At 42.3% G+C, this 20,604-nt stretch overlaps 1 protein-coding gene across 4 annotated transcripts in view; it reads left to right on the forward strand.

Annotated features, from left to right (window-relative positions):
• Positions 1-20,604, forward strand: part of TOPAZ1 (testis and ovary specific TOPAZ 1) — a 170,277-nt gene that overhangs the window by 94,697 nt on the left and 54,976 nt on the right. For all 4 annotated transcript variants that reach the window (XM_075827153.1, XM_075827155.1, XM_075827151.1 and 1 more), the window contains one exon: positions 1,756-1,871. In XM_075827153.1, coding sequence (XP_075683268.1) covers positions 1,756-1,871 — 116 coding nt within the window. The remainder of the gene's footprint in view (positions 1-1,755; positions 1,872-20,604) is intronic.

A 20,604-nucleotide genomic window follows, 5' to 3' on the forward strand; every position in this document is an offset into this window, starting at 1 on the left:
ATTTAGGGTACATTATTTATTATGTGCAAACTGACCAACCTCCCACATCTGGTCTGTTTGCTTTGCCATGACGATAACCAATTTGTAGTTGCTGCACACAGTCACATAACATCCTAATTTCAATCCATATTACTTCCACATTTTTCTTGCTATAAACAAGAATAAATCCCATCAGAGGAAAATAAGAAAACCTTTTTTTCAAGAAACAGGAAAGTGAAGTATTTTCTGCACCCGTTTTTGCAAGAAATATATGGATATCTACCCATGGATATGAGTGAGTGCACCATGTGTCACCGGTCTTGTTACATCTGGAAACTTCTAGCTGAGCGTTGACTCCATTGTTACAGACCATACCTTCCATTGCTCTTCGATCTGTTATCTGCAATAAAAGCCCACTGAGGCTGTGTTCACATCTGCGCCTCTGTCACAGATCCTATTGTATTCGATAAGAATAGTGCTGCATCCTGCGCTTCTCTTCAAAGACAACGGAGATCACTATTGGACCCCATAATAAACCAATGGGTTCCAGCAGGCACTGTTGTACGATCAATCCGGCACTGCCTTGGTTTCCATGATCTACAAAAACCAGGATTCAGATGTAAACCGCATTTGGACTTTTTTTTTCAATTCTGATTTTATTGAAGAGTTTTGAACAAAAACATAAATAATATATCGTGACCGTAAATGACAGGGAAAATACATCAGACATGAGATTAAAATAAAAATGTAAAATAATTCGTAAGACCACGCAGGATCTCATATAAAGAAAATAAATATATATATATAGCTATCTTACAAGTAAGTCCAAGCTGTCAACGGGGATATATATATATATATATATATATATATATAATATATATAGAGAGAGAGAGTGAAGCACAACAAGACCACATTCCAAAAGCTAAGTATATATACAATATAGAATGCACTCTTAGGTGTTCTCGACAGTAGGGATTTTGTGCAGTTAGGGTAAATAGGGGTTGTTAGAGACAGCTCCTCCTTGTGATAGGAATGTATAAACCTGCATATTTAGTATTTTCTCCAAATGTAAGCTGAAGGGAACAAATTGTCTATGGGGGTAGCGAAGGGGATTTAGGATTCTGGGAAGCAATGATATTGAGGTTGAGAGAATCTGTATCGCTTCCAGGGTGACCAAACCATCAAGCCTTTCGAATGTGATCTCTGTTGCCAACTACACAATTCCTCCATTCTACAAATGTGTGATTGGTGCAACGTTCAAAAAACTTTTTTTATTAAAAATTATTTTTACTTTTTGAGATACAGCTGCTTTATATTCTGTATACAGAGCAGCTGTATCTAGCGCTGAAACCTGTATCTGTCAGGTCCACTCAACTGACTGGTTCAGTGTCAGCGGGTCCGTCATGTCCCTGACACACAGGATTGAGCAGCTGTCGATCACATCGAAGTTGAAACCTAAGATGTGATCGATTACAGGTGGACACGCAGGGCTTTTACTAAACCAGTCAGATTGATTTCAGGTCTTAACAAACTTAACAGCTGCTCTGTATACAGGATACAAAGCAGCTGTATCTCAAAAAGTAAAAACTATTTTTAATAAAGTATTTTGAAAATTGTACCAAATAGTTTTTGTTTTTTTAATAAAACTGTCTATTTCAAAGGTGTACATAGCCTTTAAAGAAGCATTTTGCACCGCTACTGGCTGGTCATTTGTTGGTGTTTTATATGTATGAGTATTTTACTAAATATTATTTTTCTCTCCCTCTTTCCCCACAGTTTGTTCGTAATGGATTGAATATTACTCCTGTGGAAATCAACCATATTATAGCAATAATGAGCAAATCCAATGCTGCAAAAAATCACATCAATATCCTTTTATCCATGAAATCACGGTTAGAAATATTATTACATGTATTTGCAAAAGGGTCTTATCCGTAGGCGTTAAATAAAAGAATACATTTTATTGTTCTACATGCTAGGACCTGAGATATATGTGAGGTCACGAGCAGGGCATATGGACAGATCTGGTCTTCATGAGGTCTTGTCTTTTTGTGGGGAAACCTACTATATATAGGTGTGTTTTAGGTCTTTCAATGCATTAAAATTAGGCATTAAGAAAATAAAAATTATAGCTTTCAATGCATTACAGCCTATTTGTTAAAATACACAGGCAGCTGTCAGGACATAGGTTAGTAATGCCCTAACAGGCATCATCTCTGGAAACCTCGAAGTGCCTTTGTTAGGCCCAAGGCTGTCCCTTTTAAAAGAGTTTTCCAGTTCCTTTTAAAAAAAATTCAAACCATTTTTGAGTACAAAATGTAGCGATGTAACAGCAGAGGATACATACAAATTTTTTGATCATCACAAGGTAAATGAAGTAATAATATCTAAGCAAATACAAACTGATCTTGTATCCAATATTGATAGCAATACACGAAAAGGACCAAATGAGAGGGTAGAAGGAAAGGTATAGTATAGGGAAGTAAGTGCTATCATGTGGATCCCTGATGAGTGATGCCAATTATATTATATCATAGTCGAATAGACGTTACAAATAATCGAATTAGTTGCAAATAAATAGAAAGATGTGAAAGGTGTTCATGCAGTCAATACAGAAAGATATACACCTATGGAACGTTCCCAATGAATGAATTATTCTAGCCTATAGAATTCTTTAGCCTTCAGTTCCCATTGGTCAATTGTCGGAGGTTCTGTGTTTTTCCAATTTAACGGAATTAGCAACCTAGCTGCTGTGATTAAAATTGTAGGTAAATTATTCCGTTTAGGAGTAAGTCAGAAGGCAACCACAGAATTACAGTCTGTGGTGTGGAGGGGACAGTAGAAGAGCAAATGTGATTCATCATATCAATCACCTTTTTCCAAAACCCTTGTATCAAGGGGCACTGCCACCAAATATGAAGCAGTGTACCTCTATCATGATCACACCTCCAACACACCTCTGGTATGTCAGGATTGTTCACATGTAACCAGGACGGGGTTTTATACCAACGAGAAATTAGTTTGTGAGTTTTCCCTCACCTTAATGCATTGTGAAAAACCATGGGAATTCTTTAAAATTAACTTCTGCTCTTCATCATCAAATGAAGTTTGTAGATCCTTTTCCCATCTAGTAATAAGATCAGTTTTTTCCTCTCTCCCCAAAGTCAGCAAGAACTCATGTGGTGGCTAGGACCCGTTTTTGCGATGCAGAACTGTCCAGTTGCTTTTCAAACTGGGTCAAATTACTTGAGAGGGTGTAAAAAGTAATATCTAACACATGTTCCCTGGAAGTCTTGCGTTTGTAGAAAGCCTTTTAAAAGGAGACCCGTCTTCCTATATAGCAAAGAAGAGGAAACCTCGGCATCAGTCAAAGAATGCAGAAAGTGGTCCCAGAAGTTCGGTTGGGGTCTTTTATCCGAATGATAGGGGGTTGTAGAAACGCGTTAGGTGTTCTACCAAATGTTCTAATCTGTTTGACTTGTGACTACTATCCCAGGCAGGGATCATTTACATTTGCTTTGACTCTCGATAGGGAAGTTGTTAGTTTTTAACAGAAGGATGTGCTGTGCTACAGCTGATTGCCCTCTGTTGCTACTCTGTCTTGGTCGCTTTCTGCTTGGTAGCCTGTTATCAGATATTTTGGCTAGTCTAGCCCAGGTTTTAATAAGTTTATTTAATAAAATATTTGTAAGCGTTCTTTTTCAGGCGGATCTAATTGAATTGATAAATGGACGCAAATACCACTATCTTTGATATATAGGAATTGTATTTATTGGACTATTTTTTTATATGGAATGGCAGGCTTTTTAACTAATACTATCGACACTGATAAATGGATGAATGAAGCTAGGGAGGTCTTCACTGAAATGGAGTTGCCAGTTCAAGTACAGAATTTGAGTATTACACCAGCATTTCGCAATTTGACACGTGTTTATAAAGATCACATACGTGCTTGGTGGGAAGTACAAACTCTTGAGACATATTTAAAAAAAAAAATTGTCCCAAGAAGTTTGAGAGAGAATCTACAGCCTGCTGCCAGAGTGAGGGGTACAGGGCTACTCATTAAATTGGAAAAATAATCTATATTATTCCTCACCTGAGGTTCATGGGCATTCTGCTAGAGGAGGAGAATAGCTTGCAAGTGAACACTACACAAGCCCTCAAAGACAATATTGAGATTATTAAAAAGTTCAGTCATAACACCGAGTTTGAAAGGAAGGCACTATTGTTACAGCAGGCTATTGAGAAATTTATAGCGCACATCAAGGAAAGAAAGCACTTTAAGTTCCGAAGGGATAGTCTGGACTTTTAGCAGAAAGGATCAGGCCCAGATAGACCGCGATACGGAGGTGTCCTCTTCGGACTATGATAGCGACACCTCTAGTCGTCCCAATAATAGGGGTAGAGGAGGCTATCCGACAAGGCCCCAGTACCCTGCTACTAAACATCAGTCATGGGGTAAACGAGGATCTGGTTATTTGAATAAGGGGGGGGGCGGGGGACTTATCCCGAGGCTCATTCGTATCGGATTACCTTCTCCAGGGGTGAAGGGGCCTCGGTTGACTATATATGCAGGTGATTAACCTGTCACAAAGAGCTTTATCTGAAGGAGAAATGAATTTGCTTAAGAAAGGATTATCTTTTGTTCAGACTCCCACTTTCAATTTATTTGCATGGGTTAAAGACCTGCAGTTATTTGGACGTAAACTTAAATGGAAAAAAATCTTTAAAATCACTGACAAACTTGGATGCCTGGAACTGTGTCTAGATGAGGAGGATATTCCCCTATTTAAACTATAGGTGATTTGCTCAATGAGGGTGGGAGACTAGTAGGGGAAGGCCCATGTACTGATTTGGCCTTACTTTCAAATAAGAATCCCCCTATGAGCGATAATACACCAACAGACGTATTCCTAAAGGTTGTCATTGACCAATTGTCCCGTATTTGCAATAGAGGTGATCTTGTTAATGTCAGCCCTGGTGAACTTGAGAACTTGCGGCTTTTGGAAAGAGATGAATCTATTATTGTTAAATCATCCGATAAAGGCGGGAATGTCGTCGTCCTGGATCGCCAGACATGCGTATCTATGTGCCTTGCGATCCTTGACGACCACAACTGCTATGAGATTATCCCTTCCAATTCCACTAACTCCTATAAAGTTTTTGTTGTGAGACTTCTTGGATTCATTCTTGAACACAACTCCTTTGTGTTTAACAAAACTAATTTCCACCAGCTCAGGGGAGTGGCTATGGGAAGCCCATGTGCTCCCACTTTTACTAATCTCTACCTGGGCTGGTGAGAAAAGGAGGTTGTTTTTCAGGACTCTATGGAGTATTATACTTCCAATATCTTACTGTGGGTAAGATTTATTGATGATGATGATGTGCTGGTACTCTGGAAGGTCTCTAGATTTGAATTTGCTGAGTTTGTTAAAAAATTTAATATGAATAATCTAGGCCTATTCTTTACCTCGGAGGTCCAAGACGAGAGAATTACATTCTTGGACCTTGTGATAAGTAAATCAAAGTCTGGTAAACTAAGGACGCAGATACATAGGAAACCAACTGCCACAAACACCCTGTTGAGGTGGGAAAGTTGGCATCCCAAACCCCTCCATAAATGGATTCCCAAGGGGCAGTATTTGTGCACTCTGAGAAATTGTACAGACCTCTCTGACTATCAAATAGCAGCGTTAGAGTTGAAATGGAGGTTTAGGAGTAGGGGATACCCAGAGTGGGTCCTCAGAGATGCACATCAGCATGCTCTCTCAACTAATAGGAATGATTTACTTAATCCGAGAGTTCGGGAGACTCAAGAAACGGATCTGAGGATCATAGGGACCTATGATTCTCAACACCAGCAAGTTCGACAGGTACTCAATACCTTTTTGGGGTATTCTAAAGGCCGATCCAGATATAGGAGAACTGTTAGATGATAACCCTTCGATTACATACTGCAGAGGATGGAATTTTAAGGACAAATTAGTGCATAGTTACATGCAACCAGTCATCGATCAAACATGACTTATCCATAATTTCAGGGTGATCGTTCTGAGTATATCACTTTAATTTGATTGACTGTCTATCTTTTACCTATGTCCCAGTTCTCTTTTGTTTTCGAGAGATTTACCTGGCTTTTTTTATCCTCTAATCTTAAGTCGATATTTGTGTCTTGTCGTGTGCCGCTACTATTTGGACACTTTTGGTTCCCAAAGTTACCTGATGCCTTGCGTCTATTGGTTGACCCAATGGGGCGGAGTCTGGACCAAGCCCGCAGCAATGGACAAGCGTCACGTCGATTTGGCGCTGTCTAACTTGGGCAGTGAACAGGGCCTGTTCTGCCCTGAATGGGAGGGGTAAAACTTTAAATAGCCGGCGTCTAACGGCGCGCATTGCGGTCAGACACCAGTGTTGTCACTGATATCTGCACAACAGGGGGGCTTGATAGAAACACTGAAATGTCTCAGCTGCCCCTGTTGTGAATGAATTTACACCTCTAATGAAACATCCGAATGATAGAGGGATGTAGAAACGCGTTAGGTGTTCTACCAATGTTCTAATCTGTTTTGACTTCTGACTACTATCCCAGGCAGGGATTAATTACATTTGCTTTGACTCTCGATAGGGAAGTTGTTAGTTTTGTAACAGAAGGGCGTGTAGTGCTACAGCTGGTTGCCCTCTGTTGCCCTCTGTTGCTACTCCTATCTTGGTCTCTCTCTGCTTCGTAGCCTGTTATCCGATATTTTGGCTAGTCTAGCCCAGGTTTTAATAAGTTTATTTAATGAAATATTTTTAAGCGTTCTTTATCAGGCGGATTTAATTGAATTTATAAATGGACGCAAATACCACTATCTTTGATTATATAGGAATTTTGGGGGTCTTTTACGGTTTACCAGGAAGGGTAGAAGGCTTAAAGGAAAAAATCGAAAGTGAGTAGAGAGGAGAGGATGTGTTTTGTTGACATCTTGCCAAACTCATATAGTGCCTTTTAACAAGACACTGGAACGGAGTGTAATTGAGGAGAAGGTCATCAAACCCCACAAAAATAGTTTATCTGAAAGTGAGCGAAGTTCTCCCTCCAATCTAGTGTAAAGGGTGTGATTGGAACCTTGGACAAAGAACTTCCATCTATTTAATTGATTCTCTTTATAGTATGTGAGTATATCTGGGACTCCAATACCCCCAAATTAAGGTTTCTGTAGAAGTTATTTCAGCCAAGGTCTTTTATTGTGCTATAGAAATGAGGAGAACAATCTCCTAATTTTATCAAAAAAGATTCTAGGCAGCCATATAGAAAGAGTTTGAAGCAGATATATTCGTTTAGGTGCTATAAAAGTCTTAAACCGGTTTTTATGTCCCATCTAAGACATAAATGGGATTTTGAGATCTTGTAATTGTTTCTGGATGGCTTTGCGTGTAGGTAAATAATTACTTGTGTATAGATGTGAAGGGTCTTTAGTAAGTTGAATCCCCAAATATGTTTTTTTTCTGGGCATTTAAACGGTGAATAAGCTTTAATGGGACTAATAATTGTATCCGGCGAGGAGATGTTCAGAACCTCAGACTTCCCAAAATTGTCCTTAAAATTCAACACTACCCCAAAGGAGTCAAACAACCCTATTAGGTAGGGAATAGAGATGGCTGAGTTAGTGGTTAAAATTAATAAATCATCCGCAAATGCAGCCGTGGTGTGAGTGTGAGATCCCACTTTGATGCCCTGTATAAGGGGGTCCTGCCTAATCTTCTGGAGTATGGTTACCATTACATGAACGAATAAAGAGGGTGATAAGGGACATCCTTGGCGGGTACCGTTACAAATAGTAAAGGGTTTAGAGCAGGCCCCATTAATTTTTATTCTCGCGCCAGGGTTCCAATATAATGAAAATATATCATGGATAAACAACTGTGGAATTCCAAATTTTCTCAGGGTAGCCTCTAAGTACGCCTAGTAAACTCTATCAAATGCCTTCTCGGCATCGGTCCCAAGAAGGACTAACAGAATTTGACGGGATCTGGCGTACTCAACCAATCTAATGACTACATGTATTATCTTTGCCCTCTCTATTTCTGATTAAGCCTGTTTGCTCCTCTCCTACTATCTTGGGGAGCAAAGGTCCAAGTCTATTGGCCAAAGCCTTAGCCCACCACTTTGTCGGCATTTAAGAGGGAAATCGGACTGGAACTACTAAATTGTGTAAGGTCTTTCCCGTCTTACGGTAAAATAGTTATATGCGCCTCCAATGTTTGTTGTGGAAGAATGTCACCCTTAAGTAGGGAATTACATAAAGCAGTAAAATGAGGTAATAAGGTTGTTTTAAAAGTTTTATACTATCCAATTGGAAAACCATCTGGCCCAGGGCTCTTACCAGATGGTATGGTAGTTAGCACTTTCTCCAGTTCTGTCTCCGAAAAGGGGCATGTGAGTTCTTCAAGTTCTTCGCTTTCTAATTTTGGAGGGTCAATCGAGCAAAGAAAGTTTGATATAAGATCATTGTTGTCAGAGCCTACAAGGTTGGGCAGTGTCGGTGTCTGTAAACAGTAAAGGTTTTGGTAAAATGTTTGAAAAGAGTCAGCTATTCGGTTAGTCTCCGTTTACTGTCTTACCATCAGTCGTCTTGATCTCCGGAATAAAGGTCTTGTCATGTTGCTTGCGAATTAATGCAGAGGCATTTGCAAAGGCATTTGACACTGTCCCTCATAGATGTCAAATGGGTAAATTAAGCACTATAGGTTTAGATAGTATAGTTTGTAATTGGATTGAGAATTGGCTCAAGGACCGTATCCAGAGAGTTGTAGTAAATGATTCCTACTCTGAATGGTCCCCGGTAAGAAGTGTACCCCAGGGTTCAGTGCTGGGACCACTATTTATTCAACTTATTTATTTATTAATGATATAGAGGATGGGATTAATAGCACTATTTCTATTTTTCAGATGACACCAAGCTATGTAATATAGTTCAGTCTATGGAAGATGTTCGTGAATTGCAAGCGGATTTAAACAAACTAAGTGTTTGGACATCCAGTTGGCAAATGAAGTTTAATGTAGATAAATGTAAAGTTATGCATCTGGGTACCAACAACCTGCATGCATCATATGTCCTAGGGGGAGCTACACTGGGGGATTCACTTGTTGAGAAGGATCCGGGTGTACTTGTAAATCATAAACTAACAGCATGCAGTGTCAATCAGCTGCTTCAAAGGCCAGCAAGATATTGTCGTGTATTAAAAGAGGCATGGACTCGCGGGACAGGGATATAATATTACCACTTTACAAAGCATTAGTGAGGCCTCATCTAGAATATGAAGTTCAGTTCTGGGCTCCAGTTCATAGAAAGGATGCCCTGGAGTTGGAAAAAATACAAAGAAGAGCAACGAAGCTAATAAGGGGCATGTAGAATCTAAGTTATGAGGAAAGATTAAAAGAAACCTCTTTAGCCTTGAAAAAAGACTAAGGGGGGACATGATTAACTTATATAAATCTATTAATGGCACATACAAAAAATATGGTGAAATCCTGTTCCATGTAAAACCTCCTCAGCAAGGGGGCACTCCCTCCGTATGGAGAAAAAAAAAGTTCAACCTGCAGAGGCGACAAGCCTTCTTTACTGTGAGAACTGTGAATCTATGGAATAACCTCAGGAGCTAGTCACAGCAGGGACAGTAGATGGCTTTAAAAAAGGGTTAGATAATTTCCTAGAACAAAAAAGTATTAGCTCCTATGTGTAGAAATTTTTCCCTTCTCCCGTCCCTTAGTTGAACTTGATGGACATGTGTCTTTTTTCAGCCGTGCTAACTATGTAACATCATTTTGTTCCCTTTTGTCACCGTGAGCATATTGTTTAAACTTTGAGATTTGGAGCAGCTTTGCAGAATTAACGTTTAGTACATCTTTCACTTTATCCCGGAGATCAGTTAACTCCTTTACGGAGGAGATGGCTTTCGTCTTTTTGTGTATACCCTCTAGAAGAGAAATCTGGGAAAACAGGGAATTAAGCAGTTTATTCCTTTTTTCTTTCTTTCTTTACATGAGCTCCTAAGGAAATAAGTTCCCCTCTAATTACCGACTTATGAGCCTCCCACAAAATCGGAGTAAAGATCAAATCCATGACATTATGTGTAAAATATTGTGACAGATGGTTGTCAATAACTTGTGCATTTGATGTGTCTGCTATAAGGGTGTCGTTAAGTTTCCAACACCAATCACCCTTAGGGACATCAAGCAGTCTCATTGTAAATGAGATCGGAGCGTGATCCGATAGTAAAATATTCCCTATGTCTGCTGAATGAACCAGGGCAGTATGTTTTTGTGGGAGGAATAAATAGTCCAATTGGTTATATGTATTGTGAGTAGGTGGAGTCTCTGTCCATTGGGTGCAATAGTTTCCAAATGTCCGTGAGATGTAGGGAGTTCAGAGCTCTATTCCAGTTCCTTTAAAATGTATGGCCTAATATTGTTTACACAGTTCTGTACTTTTAGTAGCCACTGTGCCTGGTATTACATCTCGGTCCTATTCACTAGAATGAGCAGAAGCTGTAGCGAATTGTAATACCATGGCACGGCTCCTGTTCAAAGTATGAAGCAATGAAGGGAGCCCTTTTAAGCAGCTGATCGGTGGGGGGATGAGAGTCGGGCCTTTAACCAGTCTAACATTGGCGTATTCTAAGGATGGGTCATAAATTTTAACTCATTAGCACCATCCAAAGTACATTTACGTCAGATGTGTACTACCCCAACATGGCGCGGGCTCAGCTGACCCTCAGCTGCAAGGGCCAGGATCGGAGAGAACTCTGATCCTGGCCATTTAACCTCTCGGATGCCGCAATCACTAGCGACTGTGGCATCTGGGGGGGTTAATGCATCCGATAAATACACAGGACAAAAATGTATATATAAATATTACACAATTCGCTTTAATTTACAAATACATCAATAAAAACCATACAGTTAAAGTAAAAATGGAGACGGAATTGGCCCTAAGAAAAGGTGGTAGGACTGGGATGATATACAAATAAGGAAAACCTATATATGTGTTAGGGAACTTTAATTTTCCCATGTATACACATGTTCACCACCCCTACTGATTACAATAAACAGCTGCATAGTATATGCATAGCTTAACCCGTTAGTGACCGCCAATACGCCTTTTAACGGCGGCCACTAACAGGCTTTATTCTGATACATACGCCTTTTCACGGCGCTGCATCAGAATAAAATTGCGGCGCCGTGAAAGGAGATAGCTCCCTGCTCTCAGCTACCGGAGGTAGCTGAGGGCTTGGAGCACACTCTGGGGACCGTTGTTTGCGGTCCCCAAATCGGCGATCGCCGGTATTCAACGAATACCGGCGACCGCCGTTACAACTAGTGCAGCGGTGGAAAATGGACATTTTTATCTCCTCTCACCATGAATGTTTGGTGAGAGGAGATAAAAAACTAACCTGAAGGGCCTCCGATGCCCGCGATCGTGTCCCCCTTCTCTTCTCCTCCCGCAGCTGCCGGGAAGAGAAAAAAAATGGCGCCCGCGCATGCGCACACAATCTAATTAAGATTGCGGCGCTGTGCAGAGGGATAGCTCCCTGCCCTCAGCTACCAGAGGTAGCTGAGGGCTTGGAGCACAGTCTGGGAACCGTTGTTTGCGGTCCCCAAACCGGCAATCGCCGGTATTCAACGAATACCGGCGATCGCCGTTACAATTAATGCAGCATTGAAATCTGACTTTTTATCTCCTCTCACCATGAATGTTTGGTGAGAGGAGATAAAAAACTATTTGTTAGGCCTCCGATCGTGCCCCCCCTCCCCCCAACCGCCGGAAAAAATAAATAAAAATGGCGCACGCATGCGCTGTCAGTGAAAGGCAGCTATTCTGCCTGTAAATAGAAACTGATCAGGGACCGTTATAATTGGTCCCTGATCAGATGGTCACTGTGATATACCTATCACAGTGACCATAGTCCCATATTTTCAAAATACAGCACAAGATTTGTGCTCTTTCCCTCCCTCCTCTCACTGTAGTTGATCTGTGAGAGGAGAGAGAGAAATACTATACAAATCTTGTGCTGTATTATACTGTAAAATACACCACATACTTACTCGCCAGTGTTTTCCGATATTATCCGAATATTGTCCATAATTTACCCCAGATTACCCGTAATTACCCCAGATTACCCGTAATTACCCCAGATTACCAGTAATCACCCCAGATTACACGTAATCACCCCCGTTTTTTTGTTTGTCTTCTAAAAAAACAAAACTTATTAGTGTGGTGAACATGAACCGCAGAAGCTGCAGAATGTTCTCTGCAGAGCAGGCATACGCCATGCTGTGCTCTAGCGGTTCCGGCAGTGATACGGACACTGCGTCAGAAGCAGAACTTGGCTCAGAAAGCGAAACAAGTTCTGCTTCTGCCACTGGACCCCCCAGCCCTATGGTGGTGGACGCAGCGGTCAGCGGTGAAGCGTCAGGAAACGGGCCTAGTACTGCAGTCCCTTCCGCAATTTGGGATCCTGCAATTGCTTTCTCCCCCCCAAGTTTTGCCATTTACAGCGACTCCAGGCATCAACGCAGATGTCTCAAATTTTAGTCCCTATAATTTTTTTCATTTGTTTACAGGTCCTGGAACTAATTGTCCAGCAGACGAATTTATATGCCAGGCAATTTGGCACCCAAAATCCCAGGTCTTGCTATGCCAGAGGATGGATCCCCACAACAGTTTCTGAAATAAAAAAAATTTGGGGAATTACCCTAAACATGGGGATAGTAAAAAAAAAACCCTCTATCCGCTCCTATTGGGCTACCAGCGCTATCCATAGCACGCCTGTATTTGCAGCCGTTATGGCCCGAACGCGCTATGAGACTCTAATGCGTTTCATGCATTTTTCTGACAATACACAAATCCCCCCAAGAAGTGACCCAGCCTATGATCGCCTCAACAAACTGAGACCCCTAATCTCCCTCCTAAGTGACTCATTTTTCAATTTATACACCCCAGGCCAAAAACTAGCGGTAGATGAGTCCCTTATGTCCTTCAAGGGCCGTCTATCGTTTCGACAATACATCCCCTCCAAAAGAGCCCGATACGGAGTGAAACTCTATAAGGTGTGCGAGAGCACAACGGGCTACACCTGTGGCTTTTTCATTTATGAGGGCAGGGACCGCCACCTTAATCCCCCAGGATGCCCAGAGGATATTGGCATTAGTGGGAAAATTGTCTGGGAACTCATGGTGCCATTCCTACAAAAAGGGTACCATGTGTACACCGACAATTACTACACCAGTGTCCCCCTGTATAAGTCCCTCCATGCTGCGAATACAGGGGCCTGTGGGACGGTACGAAAAAATAGTCGGCTTCCCTCAACGACTGGTGTCCAGGCGACTAGAAAGGGGTGCGTCACTCTCATTTGCAAGTGACCAGTTGCTCGCTGTCAAATGGAGTGACAAAAAGGACGTGTACATGCTCTCCACCGTGCACGAGGACACCACAGTGGCAGTAAGAGAGAGGGGCGCTACCTCTGATAAGAGGAAACCGGTCTGCGTGGTGGACTATAACAAGTTCATGGGGGGAGTCGATCTATCTGACCAGGTCCTACAACCGTACCTGGCCAAGCGCAAAACTAGGGCCTGGTATAAAAAGGTAGCGATCTACCTTATCCAAATGGCCACTTACAACAGTTATGTGCTGTACAAGACCCAGGGAACGCTCAGTTTCCTCCAGTATCAGGAGAAAATTATAGAGCACCTCCTGTTTGACTCCCCCGCACCTAGAGACTCCTTCCAGTCAGAGGATGTCAAAAGGCTCACTGAGCGCCACTTCCTTCACCCCGTCCCTGCCTCTGTGAACCAAAGATACCCCCAAAAGAGATGCCGGGTGTGCAGTAAACACGGAAGGAGGAGCGATTCCCGGTTTTACTGCCCCATGTGCCCTTCAAATCCAGGCCTGTGCAACTACCCCTGTTTTGAGACCTACCACACAGTTTCTAATTATTAATTTTATCTATAATTTAGGGAAAACCAAAAAGGGTGGGGGGGGGGGATTCTTTTTAGGGAGTCCATTTCATTTATGCATATTTTTTTGTTTAGTTTCTGGGCTTTCCAAGGGAGGGAGGGATTCTCATGCGGAGGTTTATTTATTTCAGACTGTAAAACTAAATTTCCCCTTTATGATTTTTTTTTTTATACAATTCTTGGACAATTAAATCCAGGACTTGATCACTCACAAATGAATACAGTTTATTGTGCAGGAGCCCACATCTGTCTATTCAGAACATGGACCCCCACAAGCGTTCTTGAAATAAAAAATAAATGTGGGCATTGCCCGTGCCGCCCCTGAATTAGTGGAAGTCGTGCATTTTAGAAATGGTTACAAGAATAAATTGGGGATGTATTTCCTTTTTCTTATGACTATGTCCTGCCACATACAGCGGTTACATTCCTAATTCTGTACCGTGATACGGGCATGATATTTTTTTTTTTGGAGGATCTCTAATAATCGAGCTGTTCCTTATCAATACACCATGGTCTTTGTTATGGTTCTTCTGGAAATACTGACATCATTTTGGGGATTAGTGATCCTTTACTGTTCCTATAGATGGTTTTGGACATTGCCCCTCTATATATTCTGTAGATGATTGGTTGTTTTGTGCACATAGCGGTTCCTACCTTGCCGGGCAGGGGCCTGTTATGGTGTACCGCGTCACTTGGCACATTCGTCCCTCATAAGGATTGATGGAGCTAAAGAGATGTTGTACAACCAGTCACTGAAAAAAAAATCCTTGTCTTGACAGCCCTGCAGGTGTTCTTCTATCTAATGAACAGACTCGAGTTTGCAACATAGTTGGATACATTTTCCTCCATTTGTTTGAAGATATTGCCCGTCACTCCAGTACAGTTTATTTTTTCCTCTCTGACTGATTTTATATTAGGACAGAATTCTGTCCACAATGACATCATAATGGCACCAGCTGCTTCTTCAGCAAGACAGTCATAAGTACAGGCAAATACGTCTATAGCAACATGTATCCATTATGAATACACGGCTTCACTTCTCTTCTGTATGCCGCACAAATTTATTAATGTGGCATATTTCTAACAAAATAACCTTCTACCACGTCTCCTCTATTTCATGTGGAAACATAATAAGAGTTTGAAGAAAACATTATATACCCAGTGTCTGAAATGATACCCATTATTTCCTCCTTTAAAAAATTTTTGGTCCGCATGCCCACTACACCACTAGATGAATACCTTTAGGGGTTTAGTTTTTAAAATGGGGTCATTTCTGCGTGTTTTTTTTTTTGTTCAGGCAGCTCAATGCCTCTAAATGCATGATATGGGGCCTAGAATTTATTCAATTGTGCCCTGAAAGCCAAAGGGTGCTCCCTCTCTTTTTGGCCCAGCCACACGTCTAATAAGCAGATTGGGGCAACAATGAGAGTATTTTTGAAAACAGGAGAAACCGGGTGATAGATTTTGGGGTGTGTGTCTTCATTCTTATGGTCGCTTTACACAGAAATCGGTCTTCAAAGTGATATTTTTATGGAAAAAGTGTTTTTTGGTTTTTTTCACCTGCTATGCATTAAATTTAGCAAAAAACTGTGGGGTCAAAATACTCAGTACACCCCTAGATAAATACCTTAAGGGGTCTAGTTTTCTAAATGGGGTCGTTTATGGGGAGTTTCTATCGTTCTGGTAGTTCAAATCCTCTCCAAATATACAGTGGGGCCTAAAACATTTTCAAGCAAAATATGAGTCCTGAAAGCCTCCGGGTGCTCCCTTCCTTTCAAGCCCTGCTGTGTGTCCATGCAATGCATTAGAGTCACAATGGGGGCATTTTTGAAAACAGGAGAAACAGGGTGATAGATTTTGAGGTGTGTTTCTTCATTCTCATGGTCGCTTTACAAAGAAATCGGTCTTCAAAGTTATACTTTTATGAAAAAAGTGAGATATTTTTTTACGCCTGCTTTGCATGAATTCTTACAAAAAAACTGTGGGGTCAAAATACTTACAACACCCCTTAATAAATACCTTAAGGGGTGTAGTTTGCAAAATGGGGTCACTTGTGGGGGTTTCCACCATTCTGACACCTATGAGCCTCTGAAAACCTGGCTTGGTGCAGGAAAACCAAATGTACTTCAAAATGTATAAAATTATTACTAAACTTGTAAGTCTTCTAAATTGCTCAAAAAAAAATATTTTTTTTTCAAAAGTGCTGCCAAAATAGAGTAAAGAGATGGAAATATATATTTAATAAAAAAAATTGTACTGTATGTATGTACATATGTGACATATTGCCGTTAAAATAGGGAAAAATGATAATTTTTACAAAATGTCTTCATTTTTTCTATTTTTTTATTAATTTCCGTAAATCGTATCAGTCTACTTTTACCACTAAAATAAAGTACAACATGTGACGAAAAAACAATGTCAGAATTACTTGGATATTCAAAACTTTCGCTGAGTTATTCTCTGATAAAGTCACACATACCAGATTTAACAAATCTGGCTTGGTCATTAAGGCCAAAACAGGCCCGGTCATTAAGGGGTTAACACAGGTGCACATCAGAATAGAGATAATACAGCAGTATGGTAACATAAGAGAGATACCAACCACAGCCTAGCAATAGGCTCCAACGTACGTTTCGCCCACCACTTCCCCTGGACAAAGCTTTGGACGAAACGTACATTAGGGCCTGGTGGTAGGCTGTGGTTGGTAATACAAATTAAAACGTTTTTAGCATCCGTTCACACGTTGAGTAAATACTGCAGATGTTTACCATATTGAATTCAATGAGGAGGTAAAACCCGTAACCACTAGCAGTTGCATTTATTGCGGCGGAATCCCTGAAATTCCGCCGCAAAAAAATAATCTTACCCAGAAGTCTGTGTTTCTTCCTCCAGGCCGGCCTCCTGGGATGACGTTTCATCCTGTGTGACGACTGCTGCAGCCAATCATAGCCTGCAGCGGTCTCCTAGGATGAAACGTCATCCCAGGAGGCTGGCCTGCTAGCAGGCCGGCTAAATGCTGCAGCTTTGCTCAGCGGACATTCCAGGTGAAAAACTGTACCACAGTTTGGTGTGGTTTTTCGGACGGAATTCCCTGCGGCCACCAGGGCAGATACATAGTGTAACTTTACGCAACGTATCTACCCCGGCCCGATACCAAATGATCCGCGGCTTGGTGATTGGAGACCACTTCACTGGGGAACACAGTGCCATGGGTATAGGATGCTGACGCTACGTAAATATAAAAAAAATGTGTGGCCCAGCCTAGTGGGGTATACCCTCTGCTGAGCATTCCGCTCCTCAGTTTTAGCCTAGTGTTTGTAGGAGGCAGATGGGTCCTGCACTGCAGGCAATTCTGCTAGATTTTTTATTTCTCTTTATTTTCCGGTTCAGGATGCGAGTCCCTCGTGTGTTCCACTTGGTAACTCCCCTGCGGGCGCTGGACGGGAGGAGTTCACACTTTTTCAGTGGATGCCCGCCATTTTGACGGATGCTGGTTGATGTTCCCCATCTTGGTCACCCAGTCCCCTATTCTTACCGCAGCGGGGGTTGAGGATGACGGACAGCCAAACTATGTGTGGGCATTTTCCGAAAGGGTAACAGGCTGTGCCTGAAGACCACTGACAGGTAAGTAGTCTGTGGTGGAGCATTCAGACTGTCAGCGACCTTTGTGGCATTATATAGAGGGTTTTTTTTATTCTGAGGTGTTGTGTCCTACTAATAGGTTTCATCTTCTGTTTTTTACTACAAGCAGTGGCGTTAATTTAGGCCCCAGCTTTATTTCTCTGCTAGGCCACGCACTTTCACCCCGCTCTCCTCCCTGCCCCGCTGTTTTTGCATACTGATTGGTCAAGAGGTGGTACCAGAGTCACATGCCTGCCATCTCCCACCATTTGCCTTTTTCTTTTTTTTTTTTGGCTGGAGGGGAGGGGTTATGCTGTCTTCCTCAGATGCTTCCCTCTAACACCGATGGTGAACAACATAATATACTGAGCGGTGTACAGAAGTCATACAGCGCTGGAAACATTCCTGCTTCATGGGGGACACAGCACCTAGGAGGTCTGGTAAGATAGCCATTGGCTATAGTGTTTTTTTTGCAAAAGGCTCATAATATATCTTCAAAGGAAAATCTCCTAGGACCCGAACCCCCATCCCTCCACCGCCATGTTAATGCACTTTACGTGTACGCTGTACAGTACTAAGTTTCCATGCGGGCAGGCTGACCCAGTCTGTGTTCAATGCCCTCTGCCTGAACCACCACAGGATTCCCCAGCTCCTATAGTTAGTGAGCATATTACCCTGCTGCTTTCCTCAACCAGGCGATAGATAATGTCACCTGCCTCTCTCAGGCTACGGCGGGCGCCTTGCAACGCCTTCCTCAGCAGTTCGCGTCACAATTGTCTGACCCCTCTCATGCATCACCGTTTATTCAGGCTCGCAGACATTATTCCCTTGATTGCACTCGTTCTGGTTCTCCCAGTTCATTCCGCAAGCGGGCCAGGACATCAAGGAGGTATCATTCTTCCTTTGATTCCTCTGGACAAAAATGTTGCAGGCGTCCTTCATTCTTTTCATTCAAGAGATGCATCTGACCCAGCTTCTTTAGGGGACGTCTCTCTCTGATTTAGAACTTTGTGTAATAGAAGCAAATCCACTCCTCCTGCTGTAAAGGATTTCATTTAGGTAGTTAGAGCTACACTTAAGATTGCAGATGATCCTGCTGAATCTCCTCAGAATGCTTTATTATTGCATCACCTCAGGCGACCCCCTCTGGTCTTTCCAGATCATAAGAGTTTTGAGAAATTGTTTTCTGATGCATGGAAACACCCTGACGTCTCCAAGAGTGTGGACTATATGTTTCCTCTCTATGATGCGTGTATTGCCAAATGGTCCGCTCACCTCAGGGTAGATGGCCCGACTTTATGAAAATACTACCTTGCTGGTTGCAGATTCTTCCACCTTTTAAAGGATCCTGTTGATGCCAAAGTGGAGTCTATGGCAAAAGCCACTTTCAGCGCAGCTGCAGATCTGCTAGACCTGCTGTGTCACAACGTTCTTCCGCAGCCTGAAAATTTGCCCTCATCTGAGCTGCTCCCTTGGGTAGGGGGACGGCTGCTAACCTTCCAGGAGACATGGCTCAAACGTTGAAAAAGGCTGGGTGCGGGGGGTTGTGTCGACAGGCTACAAAATTGTTTTCTTCTTGCCCTCACAGGCGGTTTTTCCAGTCAACACCCCCTCGGTGCCTCTCCAGGGCCCAATCTTTTTCTCAAGTTACTCAAAACCTACTCCATCACTGAGTAATTGTCCCAGTATGAACTCAAGAACTGTTCAAAGGGTTTTATTCAAACCTTTTCACAGTACAAAAGAGACTGATCTCTTCGACCCATTTTGGATCTAAAATGTCTCAATCAATATGTGAAGATTCGAAGGTTTCGCATGGAATCTCTTCGATTGGTGGTCGCTTCCTCGGAGGTCAAAGAGTTCCTGTCCTCAATAGACATCAAGGATGCATATCTTTATGTTCCCATTGATCATGTACATCAGCGTTTCCTGCGCTGTGCAGTGGGTCCCGAGCATTTTGAGTTTATTGCTTGGCTGTTGAAACCGCGGGCTTGAAGTTCAAAGATTTCTCTGATCCGGTCATTCAGACCATGATTAAGGCCCGGAAAACTCAATCCAAAAAGATTTACCGTCACACCGGGTTGGCATATTCTAGGTGGTGTGAATCTCATAATTTCTAACCCCTACGCTTTTCCATCCTGCGAATTCTGGCCTTCCTTTAGGTTGGTTTGAATCAGGGACTCAGATTGGCTACTCCTAAAGGGGCAGGTTTCAGCCCTATCCTTTTCCAACACATTTAGGCTTTCTGCGCTCCAATTAAGATTTTTTTTTTGCAGGGTGTAGCACATTGTGCCCCCCCTGATCGGTCTCCTAGAACCTTGGGATTTCAATCTGGTCCTTGATGCTCTCCAGGCTGCACGCTTTGAACCTTTTGCGGTAAGTTTCTCTCAGTGTCTAATCCTGGAAGGTAGTTATCCTTGTGGCGATCACCTCTATCCATAGAGTTTCTAAGCTGGCGGCCTTTTCTTGCAAACCTAAATTTAGTTTTTTTTTCATAGGGACAAGGTGGTGCTACATTCTGTGCTATCTTAACTTCCTTCCTAAGGTGGTTTCCTCCTTCCATCTTTATGAGCACATTGTCTTTCCTTAGTCTTGTCCTAAACCTTCTGAACGTGACATTGCTTGGATGTCGTTTAAGCCCTTCGGGTCTACATTGCAGCTATGACGTCCTTCCGGAAGTCAGACTACCTATTTGTTGTTCCTGAGGGCCCTCGTAAGGATGGCCCAGCTTCAAAGGCCACCATTGCTAGCTGGATACGGTTGGCCGATTTTAAAAGGGCCTATAGTGCGAAGGCTAGGGCAACTCCCTTCCGGGTCACTGCTCATTCTAGGGCAGTTGGGGCCTCCTTGGCGGTGCGGTATCAGGCTTCTGCCCTTCAGGTCTGTAAAGCCGCCACCTGGTCCCAGTTGCGTACTTTTTCAAGGTTTTACTGAATCCATTCTTTGGCCTCTGCTGATGCCAGTTTTGGTCCAATGGTGTTGCAAGCAGCCGTGGTTTAGACTGCTCG

Source organism: Rhinoderma darwinii, chromosome 5 (genome assembly GCF_050947455.1).
Source record: "Rhinoderma darwinii isolate aRhiDar2 chromosome 5, aRhiDar2.hap1, whole genome shotgun sequence".
Lineage (NCBI taxonomy): Eukaryota > Metazoa > Chordata > Amphibia > Anura > Rhinodermatidae > Rhinoderma > Rhinoderma darwinii.